This window comes from Equus asinus, chromosome 8, assembly GCF_041296235.1.
Source record: "Equus asinus isolate D_3611 breed Donkey chromosome 8, EquAss-T2T_v2, whole genome shotgun sequence".
Classification (NCBI taxonomy): domain Eukaryota; kingdom Metazoa; phylum Chordata; class Mammalia; order Perissodactyla; family Equidae; genus Equus; species Equus asinus.
In genome coordinates, this window is record NC_091797.1 from 21,143,821 (window position 1) to 21,157,079 (window position 13,259).

The 13,259-nt window shown below is 43.2% G+C and overlaps 1 protein-coding gene across 1 annotated transcript in view; it reads right to left on the reverse strand.

Moving 5' to 3' along the window:
* The window catches only part of CDC5L (cell division cycle 5 like), a 52,210-nt gene extending 44,340 nt beyond the window's left edge, over positions 1-7,870 (reverse strand). The window contains exons 1-5 of the mRNA XM_014837481.3: positions 7,500-7,870; positions 5,058-5,161; positions 3,475-3,636; positions 2,758-2,885; positions 1,274-1,373 (exon numbers count right to left, since the gene is read on the reverse strand). Coding sequence (XP_014692967.1) covers positions 1,274-1,373; positions 2,758-2,885; positions 3,475-3,636; positions 5,058-5,161; positions 7,500-7,544 — 539 coding nt within the window. The 5' untranslated portion in view covers positions 7,545-7,870. The remainder of the gene's footprint in view (positions 1-1,273; positions 1,374-2,757; positions 2,886-3,474; positions 3,637-5,057; positions 5,162-7,499) is intronic.
* Between the last annotated feature and the right edge of the window lie 5,389 nt (positions 7,871-13,259).

A 13,259-nucleotide genomic window follows, 5' to 3' on the forward strand; every position in this document is an offset into this window, starting at 1 on the left:
GTTGCATTTTACATACAGACCAATCTAGTCTATTACAAGACACATGTACAACACAAGTTATAAAGATGTATAGATTCTACAAGAAAATCTAAAACAAAGTGTAGGGTAAATTTAAATCTGCAAAAATTTATTTAAAGCAAGCAACATCAGCCACACTTGGAGATTTTTCATATACGCACTTGCTACATCCATGGCCCAATCCACATGGCTAAAAAGATAAAAAAATTTGGTCCCGAAACCACCACGGATGAAAACAGAAAAGTGAATTTTTTTCAACCTTACTCACATTACTTAACCATAAATAGTGTAGAGAATAGAAAGGTGACTGAGACTGGAAAGAAAATTTAGTACCTCCTTTTGGTTTGTTTACTGTCTCAGGCCAGTCATATTCCCATCATAAGTAACTATTCTGGGCTAGCGATTGGCCAGCTATGCCAACAAGCATCCTCAGGCATGAAAGAATCCTCCGTCCCAGGATCTGGCACTCCAAAGCTATTACTGGGGAAACCATCAACACAATGCTAGTCATCAGGTCAGGAAGCACTTCCCAACTCTGGGACCAGAAATGGCAGCTGCGTGGCTAGAGAGGTTATTCCAAAATGCCTGAATTCCAAAAGCTAATAAGCTCTTATACAGTTCAGGTTTTCACTTTTATCCGCTTCATCTTGGTTTCTGGGCCATTAGGAATGTCGTCAATCATGAATCCAACCAAAAGGGAAAAAGAAGAGGAAAGTGAAGAAAACCTTGAGCAGAAGGCAATACTGAAGTCCACTCACTTTTTAAATGAAAATTTCTATGAGAGCCTAAAATTTGGTTCAAGGCTCATTATTAACCCCCTCTACGTTCAGCTGAGTTTCCTGTTTCACAGCCCGCGCCTGCCCAACACTAATCAAGGAGAGTAACTAACCGGCAGTCACGTAAAAGTCACACGGCCTTGTGTGTCCTATAGCCATCTGACTCTAAGATGGCTAAAACAGATGAAGCTCTCATGCTAACAGAACAAATCCAACATACCATGTGAAACATCTAGGCATTACTTCTGCCATGTCTTACAAAATTTTTTGAAATATATTTTTTTTCCATAACTATTCTGAAATGGTTAGGGAGAAAAATATATAAGACTTTTCCAAAGTAATAAAGAAATTAAGAATATCAGCAAAATTGGAGTTACGCAATTCTAATTATTACTCACCCAACAGGGTTGATAAATCATGCAGTTCTACTGGGCCTGAGGATGCAGAGACTAATCACCTATGGACGGAAACAAGCATACCTTGCTTCTTCCAACTGTTTCTCTCTTGCTTTCCTCTTGGCTTTCTTTCCCTGAGTATTAGCCAGGCGGGCTCTAGCTTCAGAAAGCATCTCAAGTTCATCTGCAAAAATAAAGAGAAGAAAAACTAAGTTCTCCTCCAGCAGAAGCAAGGTACGTGAGACACATCCCCTAGTGCTTAAGATGAGAAAAACCATAAATACAATTATATGGTGTAGCATAAAGGAAACAGCTTGCATTTTGAAGTCAGAGCAACCTAAGGTAAAAGCCAGGTCCACCACTTGCTAGCTATGTGACCCTGGATAACTTATTTTACCCTCCCCCAGTATTTTTCATCATCTATAAAATGGGAATAACAACTCCTACTTTATAGGGATGTTGAGAAGAGCTAAGTAAAACGAAATAAGTAAAACATCTAGCAGGTATTCATTAAACAGTGGCTAAAATCACCATATCCTTCATTTTCATCAACTAACTGGCACAGCACAAATTGTGAAATAATATAAAAACTACTATATAATTATAAGGGAATTGATAATCTTCAGTAAATACACCTTTTTTCCTCAAAACTGTTTCTCTCCCTCTAATATATTTTCTATGACTTGCCAGAGTAGAATAAATTTCATTTCTGATGCCTGTTCCTATACAAGGCTGTCCAACGGAATCAAAAGGGAACTTTCTAAAAAACTCAGATTCCAGGATTACCTCCCCACTCGCCAACTGACGGACTCAGATTCCCTAGGCAGGCTCTGGTACCTGTATTGTTAAATGTTTACCATGTGACACGATGCAGGCAGCCTAGCCACAGTCTACCTTTGGGAACCACTATGTTCAAACTTTTAAATTTTAAAAACTCAACAAATATTCACTGAATGCTTCACAACAACCCTGTGAGGTAAGATAAATATTATTATTCTCCATCTGGTAGGAAAGAGAATCAAAGCTCAGAGAGATTTATATGACTTGCCTAAGGCGAAATAGCCAGTAAGTGGCAGACAGGGTCTAAAATCCAGTTCCTCTGATTCCTGATTCAACGTCTCAAAGAGGCATCGTAAGTCTCCATCACAGTACTGTGGTGCTGCCTCTTCACAAAGATTAAATTACCTGCCTAAAGTCAAAGTAGTAGTTAACAGGAGGACTGGAGCGCAAAATCCCGACTTGTTGTCTCTCTCTGAAGAACAGGAACAAGAATACAGAATCCTCAAGGGTTTACCTCTAGCCTCTAGGAAATCTACCCGGTAGTTTTACACTGCTTAATTTATTAAAGGAATCGAAAAATCAGAAGATGAAGGGACACCGTCCAAAAAGACCAATTCCTCTATAACAGAAGACTGGACACGTTTAGAAAGAGCCTAAGAACAGCAACTGCAGACAGAACTGGGGTTCTAAAAAGCCAGAGGAGTTGAGAAAGGAACTGAAAGCGTTCAAAGAGGCTTGAGGAGCCTATGATTACCAAAGAAATAAATTTCTCACAAGCATACACCTACCCTCGTCCATATCAATTGGATCAGGCCGTGCTGGTTTTGTTTCTGGATTTGGATCTATTTCTCCAGGTTTTAGTTTTCGTGGATCATCCGTTGTTTCCTCTTCATTGTCTCTTTGGGCAGCTTTATCTCTAGAGGAGAGCCCAGAGGAGATAGTCTTAGAAAAACACCAGCTAGTCTTAGAAACAGTAGGTTTCCCAGTGCTGGCACTCTTTTCTTTCAAGCTCAATGGATGGGCATTAACAAAATACTGCATTTCTACTACTGCTTCACCTGAAAGAGATGGTATTAAAATTCTAATTTCAGTGTTTCCATTCACCATGAAACAGGATCCAAGCAGCTCCTTAATCACAAATGCAGTAGAGCCATACAAATAAAAGAACTTTTAGTAAAGAACCAAGATCTTCTGATGGTCAACTTCAGGAGGACAACTATGAGTGATTTTTATTTGCTTTTTTATTATTTTTTTCTCAGCTGTGCTATGATGGACATGTATAATTTTACAACATTTCTAAATTATTCTCTTAAAAAGTATATAACAGAAGACATAATTCTGATCAACCACAGGAAATTAGGATTATATAATCCAATAGCTTCGGCTCTTCTGGCTTTACTCAGATCTGCAACCACATGTTTAAAGACAAAAAACGTTAAAAGTTTATTCAGCCTCATTGAGAAGATATACACACATTTTAATACTGCTTTTGGAGATTCACTTACAGAAGAAATTCATAGTGTTCCAGGCACTGAGCAGCTGTTCTCCCAATGATTGGAGCAATGGTCCTCCACTGAGTTGGCATCAACTTGGCCAAGTGCAATAGTTTTTCCTCTTCTTCTCTGGACCATTCTGTTTTCTTAATGCTTGGATCCAGCCACTCATACCTATTAAAAAGATACCACTTTATACATTAATCAATCACCTAGCATGAATATCCCATTTACACATTAGAGACACTGACTTCTAGTGTCTAAAAAATACAAGCTAACTCATCCTTCAACTACAAAAGCTGCTATTTTTTACAACTGAATATTCACTGCTTGGTTAAACTCACCCCATTCAATATTCCCCATCCCACCAAATTCTAATGTATTTTAATCATGCAAGGTTAGTGATACTTAAAAAGGTAACTTGACTGAGACATGATCATATGCCTTCTTTCCCAAATATCAATTGTTTTCATTTATTTTACACTTTACTGGAGGTTTTGAAATTATCTGCAAATAAGACAATACCACCTCACATTTTTATAGTGTTTCTGGTTTTCACAGCACTTTCTCCCACTTTGATTTGATTCTCACAACACCTTGGCTTACTTCCTTAAGCATCCGACTTACACTCACTAAATGCTTTTCAGTATCATATCCTTTTGTTTGGTGTGTTTTTAAATTTAAATAAAACTACTATGTCATCCTCTGTCTTTCCTAATGCCCCACCCAACCCATCTTTTCCATCCAGTCTACTCAGCTGGATGAGAGGCTGGCAAACAAGATTTAAGCACTCCCAAACACTGGGGCAGGAGCTTAGCTCCACTAAGGAAAGCAGAAATCAGAACCACTTCTTCACGCTGAAGACCATCTTCCTCTTTGGGGTCCAATCCCTACATTCTGATCCTTTCCCCTACCCCGGTGCCTAGGAAATTAGGTCACTCTTGTTCAATCCAAAATAAGATTCTAGTACTACATGGGTCAGGGCTGGCGCCAGATCACTCAGCAAAAACACAGGCAAAGAGCTTAACGTGTCCACTATCCTGTGACTTAAAAGAGGAAAGAACAGGTGTAGTGTTGGCTTACGTTATATTGTGAGGTATCAAATATAAAATATTTCAACTGTATTAATGAGGAAACTCAACTACTGTGAGCTGGCCTAGAAAATTAACCACTATTTACCATCTATTTCTTTGGGAAAGTAAATTCTAAAACAACCAACTTATAAACTTTTGGAACACATCCATTTATAAGCTGGGATCCCACCATCCCTAAAAGTAGATTTATTTTATGCTTGATAATGCACTCTCAGACACATTAACTCATTTGAGCCTCGTACCTCCATCAGTCAGCACCCAGCACTATTATCTCTAACTAGGAGAAAACTGGGGCAGGATGGAGGGGATAGAAAAATGGCTTGCCTAAGATCACACAGGCAGCAAGTGACAGCTGAGTCTTAAATCTAAATTCCCACCTCCCACTCCATACTTTCTGTTATATCACAACGCCTGCTTTCTTTGCTAAGGTTCAAAGAACTGACATTTTCTTCATCATAATTAAGGTCATTTACTGTTTTCCACTCATTAACTGGTACATACCATCTGGCTTTGCACTGCTTTGCTGATTTTCTATGCAGCAATGAGGCAATCCTAGACCACTGGTTTTTCCCATATTTCATTACCGCTGCTTTCAGAATTTCATCCTAAAAAAAAGTGTCAAAGAAAAACAGTATATTCAATCACGAAACTCCAACTGAGAAAAGACAAAATTTAAATTAACTCTGACAGGGTTGCTAGGGAGAAAGAGAGAGACATAAACACCCACACACATACTGTAGGTTAAAAAAAAGAAGAAAAACTTCATTTACTATAATAATAAACAGCAAGCCAGAATCAGCAAAATACAAGAAATTAAGAGGAAATCCCTTAGAAGGACATCATACCCTCCGTTACACACAACACCCCCCCCCCCAATAAATTGGGAGTGGGTACAGCCCAATCTGAGAAACTCTACTTGATAGGGCTTAACAAAAAGTATTCTCCAATGCATAGCCGTCATTCTTTTGAAAAGGGTACAGCTCATTCATTTACTCATTCATTCAGAAAACATTTCCCAAACACCTACCTTGTACCAGGTCATGAGTACTTAGGGAAAGAGAATCGAAAAGGCCACAGCCAGCCCTCAAGAAGCAAGTCAAGAGTATGGTGAATCTATTCTCCAATCCAGGTTTCCTGTCTCCAGTTTACAAATGGCATTTTCTCTCTAGTCCTATAACCCTTGCTCTGACCCAAGAATCAGCATCTCAGGTCTCCCCCACCTCACCAGTCACTTCTGCCTCCAGTCTCCCCCAGTCTCCAGATACTATTTCACCAGGGCACCCATTCCGATACAGAATTCAACATTCCCAGGGAAGCCTGGCAAGCTAAGCCACAGACTCCAGGCATAAGAGAGCCATAGATGAATGCACCGGGGGCATTTTACTCTTAGGCTTTTTTCCACAATGAACTTGTGCTACATGGCTCATTCATACATGGGCCACTCCACCACCACCCGTGTCCCCATCATCAGAGATTTAAAAAGACTGCAAGGCTTCAGCCACTGCATAGGAATCCTGCTGTTACTTGCTCTTGTACATCTGTCTCTCCCCCAGAAGTCATCTCTTCTCCAATTCAAATAGCCTGTTTCCCTCTGTGCAAACTGCGAGGCAAGGCTGCTGTGGACTTTATTTGTAACTTTGTGGCAGTACTGCTATACTTAAACACGTCTTCAACTAAGCATACACAGCAGTTATCTACCCTGCTAGATTCATTCAGCACACATTTGCTAGGCAACCTACTTCATGTTGGTTACTGTCCTAGGTTCTAAGGATACCAACTGCAATGCTGTCTGCTGGGGGAAAGAAACAGCAATTAGCACTTACTGAAAGACTACTACATGCCAGACTCTGTTCTAAATGTTCCAAATGTACTGACTCATTTAATCCTCAAGAGAGGTAGGTAGTATCATCCCCATTAGAAAAATAAGAAAACTGAAGCTCTGAGAGGTTATTAGAAACTTACCAGCACCACAGAGAAGGATGTGATGCTTGCAAAAGGACAAAGTAAGCTATAACAAATGGATGATAGAGGTGCCATGGGACCCCTGGGGGTGCAAATAATTCCAACAGGGCAAATGGGCAAAAATTCCAAATAGTGTTTCTGAACTGGGTTTTGAAGGATGGTGAGAAAGATGCCAAGCAGTAGGAGAATATTCCAAGAAAGCACAAGATGTAAAAAGACAGAGCATGGAAAGATAATGATGTGCTCCGGAAACCAACAAATTCAGCACACTGTGAACACAAAAGGCACTAAAATCTTATTTCTATTTTGCCCCCTCTCTTCTGCCCTTTGGCTCACGACTGGCATTATCCACTACATTTCTGGAAGCAAAGAGACTACGGTAAGCAGTTTGTCCTATCTGGCTTCTATCCAGGCTGAGGCGGAGGGGCAGGAAGAGACAGGCCCCGGGATCTGTCAGGAGGGCAGACAAATTATGCCTTGATAACAGATAACCGAGAGATGGGGGCAGAAACGGGCTCGGTGAAGCTGGAACTGAAACTGCTTCCCCTCTACAAGAAAGTCAATGAAAAAACAAAGTTGTGGCCACAGCACTTCTTTATTTTTGAGTATGAGAGACTGGCACGGCGCCCGGGCTGCGGGACACGGATGTCCCAAAAGACCAACTCTCGCTGATGTCCTAGTTCCCCCTCCACACTGAGTTCCTCCAGGGCGGGGGGGCGCGTCCCCAATTCAACAAATGTCCACGGCATGACTAACAAGTGCCTGGCACGTAGTCAGGGGTTAAACCACAGTCCTGGTCCTGGAGGCGATCAGATAACGCCAGGCCTGGCACAAGGTAAGGGCCCAGAGGGTCGGCCCCGCGCTGCCCCCCAACGCAGCCCCCAAAGGGCACATCCTCCACGCCTCCCCGACCTCCGCGCGCCTGCGCACAAGCTGCAAGAAGGGGCGGAAGGCAGCGGACGGCGGGAAAAGGGGACTTACCTCGGTATTCCTCCACACGCCCCCCTTGATCATAATTCGAGGCATCTTGGCGGTGGGGTGTCACGGCAAGCGGCCGAGGGGAGCTTCAGAGAAGTAGTAATGGCGCTGCGGCCGCGGAACCCAAAGCGGCCACTTCCTCCAGGCGCGACCTTCTGCTTTGAAGGGATGTGCGCAGGCGCAAGGGAGAGGACGGGGGGAGCAGAGTAGCAAGTCTCGCGAGAACTCGGGTGGCTGAAAGGCAGTAAGTGCCTTGTTAAAGCGCTAGTCTAGGAAGACTGACAAAAAAGCATCAAACCGCCCTGATAGAAGCGTCCTACGCCCCGCGCATATCCAAAACAGGTTGGAGGAAACCACGGCTCTCGCGAGATACCGACCGTGGCTCCCTGCGGAGAATGTAGCGGTGGAGTTGGTCGTGACGTCACCTCGTGGCAGAGAATGGGAACGTCGCACGGGTAGAGTTTCAGCCCAGTTGATCTAAAAAGAGCTTTGTTAATTTATTAACTTAGCGCTTTAGTAGGCATTTAACTAATAGGAATTTATTCATAGGATACTCAGGAAAAGGCAAGAGCTTATTAAGCCTAATCTTCCTACCCTGTAAAATAGATAATAATACAATAGTACCATCCTCATAAGGTGTCCTAAGGATTAAATGAGATCATAAACCTAGTGCAGTATCTGATACATAACAACCGCTCAAAAAAGTGGCAGCTGTTTTTGGAAGAGCAATCCCAGGTGCTCAGTGGTTGTCCCAGAAACCTGCAGAAATGTCATGTCAGAGTTTTTCATTCGTCGCTATTCAGTCTATGTGGATTAATAATAGTTACCGTTCATAGGCGCTGATATCGGACAAACTCAGGTTGAATTGAAATCTTGGCTCTCTCATCACCTTGGGTGGTAACTTTGCTGAATGTCAGTATCCTCATCTGAAAAGTGGAGTTAATACCTACCTCATAAAATTGAAGGGCAAATTAATTAAAGCATACCTAAAACCCAGTGAAGTAGGGATTGTCAAGCTACTGTTCCACCTCCCAATTACTTGGTCTACTTCACCATTTAAACACATACGTTTGGCCCCAGCCCTGGAAGGTATGAAAATATTTAGTTTGTGGACTGGGAAAGACCCTGAGTATTTATATAATGTCTTTCTCTTTATAGTTCATTTCTCCATTTGCCTTTTCTGGAAGAGCTGCAGAATTTTCTGATTAGATTTTTGTTAAATTTTTTTTGCCTTGAAATGGGAAATTGTATCAATAAAGTCACAATTTTGTTGAAAGGAGGCAGTATTGGATTTTGAAGAACCCATAGACTTCGCCACATAAGATCTCGGTCCACTCCTGTCTCTGCTGTCAACTGACTGTGTGACTGGTGATGAGCCATTTTCTGTCTCTGGATCTCTGTTTGCAATGCTTCCCTGTAGCATGGTGACCATTACCTCCTGCCCATCCCATCCCCAACATCCACTCAGTGATTACAGTCTCTCTCTCTCTCTCTCTCTCTCTCTCTCTCTCTCTCTCTCTCTCTCTCTCACTGACACACACACACACACACACACACACACACACACTGGCTATTTGATTGATCTGATGAAAGCTGAGTCAGTTAAGTCTCCCCACCAGGAATTTTGACACTGGAACCTAGAAGAGGCCAGTCTCTCTGATGATCAAAGAATCTCTAACGTGTGACCCCCTGGAGTTGTCTGCCACCATGCTTTGTGCAGTGTAGAGTAAGAAGGGAAGAAAAGCAGGTCCCAGATGCATTAAGAGGAGCAGAAAAGGGGCTAGTACCATGGCAAAGCAGTTAATTTCGCACGTTCCACTTTGGCAGCCCAGGGCTCACCAGTTTGGATCCCGGGTGCAGACCTACACACCGCTTATCAAGTCATGTTGTGTCAAGCGTCCCACATATAAAGTAGAGGAAGACGGGCACGGTTGTTAGCTCAGGGTCAGTCTTCCTCAGCAAAAAGAGGAGGATTGATGGCAGATGTTAGCTCAGGGCTAATCTTCCTCAAAAAAAATTAAATAAATAATAAATAAATAAATAAATAAGAGCAGAGAAGAGAGGAGAGAGAGACAGAGGTAGGGCCTGACTGTGCCAGGATCCCTGGATCCAGTATGTTCCTCAGTCCTAGATGCATCTCTGTTCTTGATTTCTTATGATTAGTTCCCCTTTGGCTTTAGCCAGTTGGAGATGGGTTTCTATTATTAAGTAAGCAAGATTCCTAACAAATCCAGAGTTGGACTGCTCCTCTCTCAAGAGCCATTTCAGATCTAACATTCCAAGAACCCATTGTGATGGTTTCTCCTTTCTATTCAGGACCACCTTAACCCCATATGTCACCTTGGTACCAACCAGAAAAAGGTGCCCCTTCCTCAAGGCACTTTATTGTCACCTGCTGGAAAATTGTCACAGGATACTGATGTTTTGAGAACGGGACACTCTTATGACAAGAGAATTTGATCTACCGTGTCTACGATGTGAATTGCGCCCCCTAGGGGCATGCATTGTCCAATCTGCCCATTGGGACAGAGCTGCTCTGTCAAACGTTCCCCAAGGCGCCCTTGAACATGCAGACTACATATCCCATTTCAAGATTCAAAATAATGCAACATCATGCCAGTTCTGAGACTTCTAAAACTAGAGCCCCCTAGCCACGAAAACTGGAGGCTGTCCTCCAGCATGGCCCAGATTGGCCAGCCTACCCCACCATATCACCACAGCCTCACTAGCCAGGCCTCAGGACCCCCACAAAGAGGCCATCTCCACCCCAGAGGCTGCTGAGGATCTCTGGCCAGGGCAGCCACAAGGTACAGCCACCAACAGGCAACCCGACTGTATAGTCAGTCACCATTAACCTGTAGGAGAATGAGTGGTCATTGCTAAACGGAGGCTTAATGAGGGAAAGGCTCCACTTCCTCCTCACCTACCCAAAAGTGGTGCTCAGAGCCCTGGCCATGTGGGACGCTCTATGAAAAATAAAGTTTTTCATGGTTACTTGAATTTGAAAAATCCAGCATGCTCTGTCTGCTCCTTTTTATAGAACCACCAAAATTAAAGCCTAAGAAGTTGTCAGATGAAGAAATCTGTTTCTCCCTGTTGTGAGTTGAATGGTGTCCCCCAAACAGATATATTCAAGTCCTACTCCCTGGTACCTGTCAATATGACTTTATTTGAAAATAATCTTTGCAGATGTGATCAAATTAAGATGAGGCTGTACTAGATCAGGGTAGGCCCGAAATCCAATGACTGGTGTCCTTATAAGAAGAGGAGAAGAGACGTGGACACACAGGGAGAACGCTATATGAAGAAGGAGGCAGAGATTGGAGCGATGTGTCTACAAGCCAGAGAACGCCAAGGATTACTGGCAACACCAGAGGGTGAGAGGGAGGCAGGGAATGTGTTCTCCCTTTGGGCCTCCTGGAAGGAACCAACCTTGCCGCCACCTTGATTTTAGACTTCCGGCCTCCAACTCTGTGAAAAAATAGATTTCTCTTGCTTTAAGCCCCCCAGTTTGTGGTCCTTTGTTTCGGCAGCCCCAGGACACTAATACACTCCCTTTCTAATATAGCATTTCCAAACTGATTTGACCCTGTAAACCTTTTTTCTTATACTATCTATTGACGCACAGGAAACACAATTTGGGAAACTCTGGCCCAGGAAAAAGAGGTTGGAGGTCCATCTGGCTTACAAGGGAGTAACAAGAGACGTTATCAGGAGGCTGCATTGTTCCCCCATTTCCCCACCCCTCATGTCTTTTGAAAATAATTGAAATTCTAATTTCCTTCCTTTCCAGTTTTTTATCATCAAGAGACTGTGCAGGAAAGGGTTAAAATTAGAGTCAAAAACCTTTGACAACACCTAGGCATGGCTAGGGGTTGGGTTAGCCACCCCCATAATCTTCATTATCTCCCCGAATAAACAGATGGAATTTAAGTAGAAATACTGTGCCTCTTTGCAAATACAATTTCAAGAGACGTCCTGTAGCCCTACCCCATGTACCAGATTGCCACCCCTAAGCCCCTCCCTGCCATTTAGAAATTCCTCACTTAGTGTTGGGAAGCGCTAAGGTCTGGGTGTCGAGTTACTACAAAATGGAATTCCACACACAGTAAATGCTGGTAATTGGTACTGTAATTCTAACCGTGGTTAATCACCTAAGATGGCTCTGGGTTCACCTACTGACCCCTCCTTGTGGTGGATCCAATTGTAGTTCATAATTTTTTCTCAGGTACTCATCTTCGTGGGTGTTATTTCTGGGGGAGTCCCCTGTGCCCTGAGGTGAGGAAGTGTTCCCAAAGAGAATTTGCTTTTTCTCAGGCCCCAGAGGTTCAAGAGTCTTTTTAAGCTCATTTCTGGGTTTGGGAAGGATATTCCAATCAGGTAATTTACATCTAGACCCTGCATCCACATGGCATAGGCTTGGAATTTACATTTCTCACAGAAACTTTTTATCTCATTCATATACCAGACCCCAGACTCATATGCCCAACTACATGCTGGACAATTCGACTTGTGTGTGTCACATATTCCTCAAATTCAACTTTCCAAAATTGAGCTCCCTCCAGAAAACCTATACTTCTCCAGCATTTCTTATTTCACTGAATAGCACAGGGCTGCCGTGTATGATTGTGTAAGTAGCTCACTGCACGGGGGGCAAATGGAGGCTGAAATCCAGCTTGCACACCACTCACCGGGCGGTGCATCTACAGAACTGTGTCCACCAAGAAGGCATCTTTCTCCAGATGTATAAGATACCACATGTTGCCCTGGCAACAGCACCACCAGCCCCCTTGTTCCCACTTTTCCTTCTCCCATACCTCCCCCCAACTCATTTCCAAGCCATACCAGTCTTGCCCCCTTTACTTCCTAGCTAGGCCTCAACTTTATCCCCTTTGTGCCAACTGTGCTGTTAAGTTGCCAGATTTAGCAAATAAAAATACAGAACTCCCAGTTAAATTTGAATTTCAGATAAACAACAAATAATTGTTAGTGTAATTATGCCTCATGCATCCATTCTGTCCTCCCTTTCTAGTAGAACCTCGAGTTTTACTCCAGCTCACACTGTCCCCGACCAAAAGGACCCATTTCTAGCCAAATGGTCATACCTATGCTCACACCATCACCACTGGTAGCTGCCCCCACACCCTCTCCATATTTTGTGGAGGCAGACACATTTCCTCAGAAAACAAGTCATTGGGGTATTTGGCTTCCTATTTGTTATGAGGCTGAGTCCCTCCATGTAGACCAAGAAATGTTTGCTTCTCATGTGTGTATTTCTTACAAAGTCCAGGTTTGGGAGCCTCAGTGTTGATCCTCACTCAAGTGGGTAGTGGCCACCCATCCCCCAGCGTGAGCCCAGGCCCTAACTCCTCCTGGACTTCCCCAGCATGAGAAGGACACCAGGCATTTCAAATGGGCTCTTTCATCCTTTCCCAGAATCCACTGGGAATTTGGCCAGTGGACTCCCTAAAAGGTGCACCACCCCATATCTGGCACGTTCCTCAGTTCTAGGTGGTGGCCTCACTCTTTCCGATTTTCCAGCCAGGAAAGAAAAGTCTGTCTCAGTCGGTGGCATGATCTTGAGGACCTCCAACTCTAAAATACTTCCCCAAGTCAAGTCCTATAAACAAGGCTTTTACCTACCTAGCTTTCGAGGGCCAAATGCCTACAAGCAAAGGAAAACAACCAAACTGAATACTTCATACTAGAAATGTAGACAATTAATGAAATCATGCAGAATATTCATAAATCATTTGTGGAATT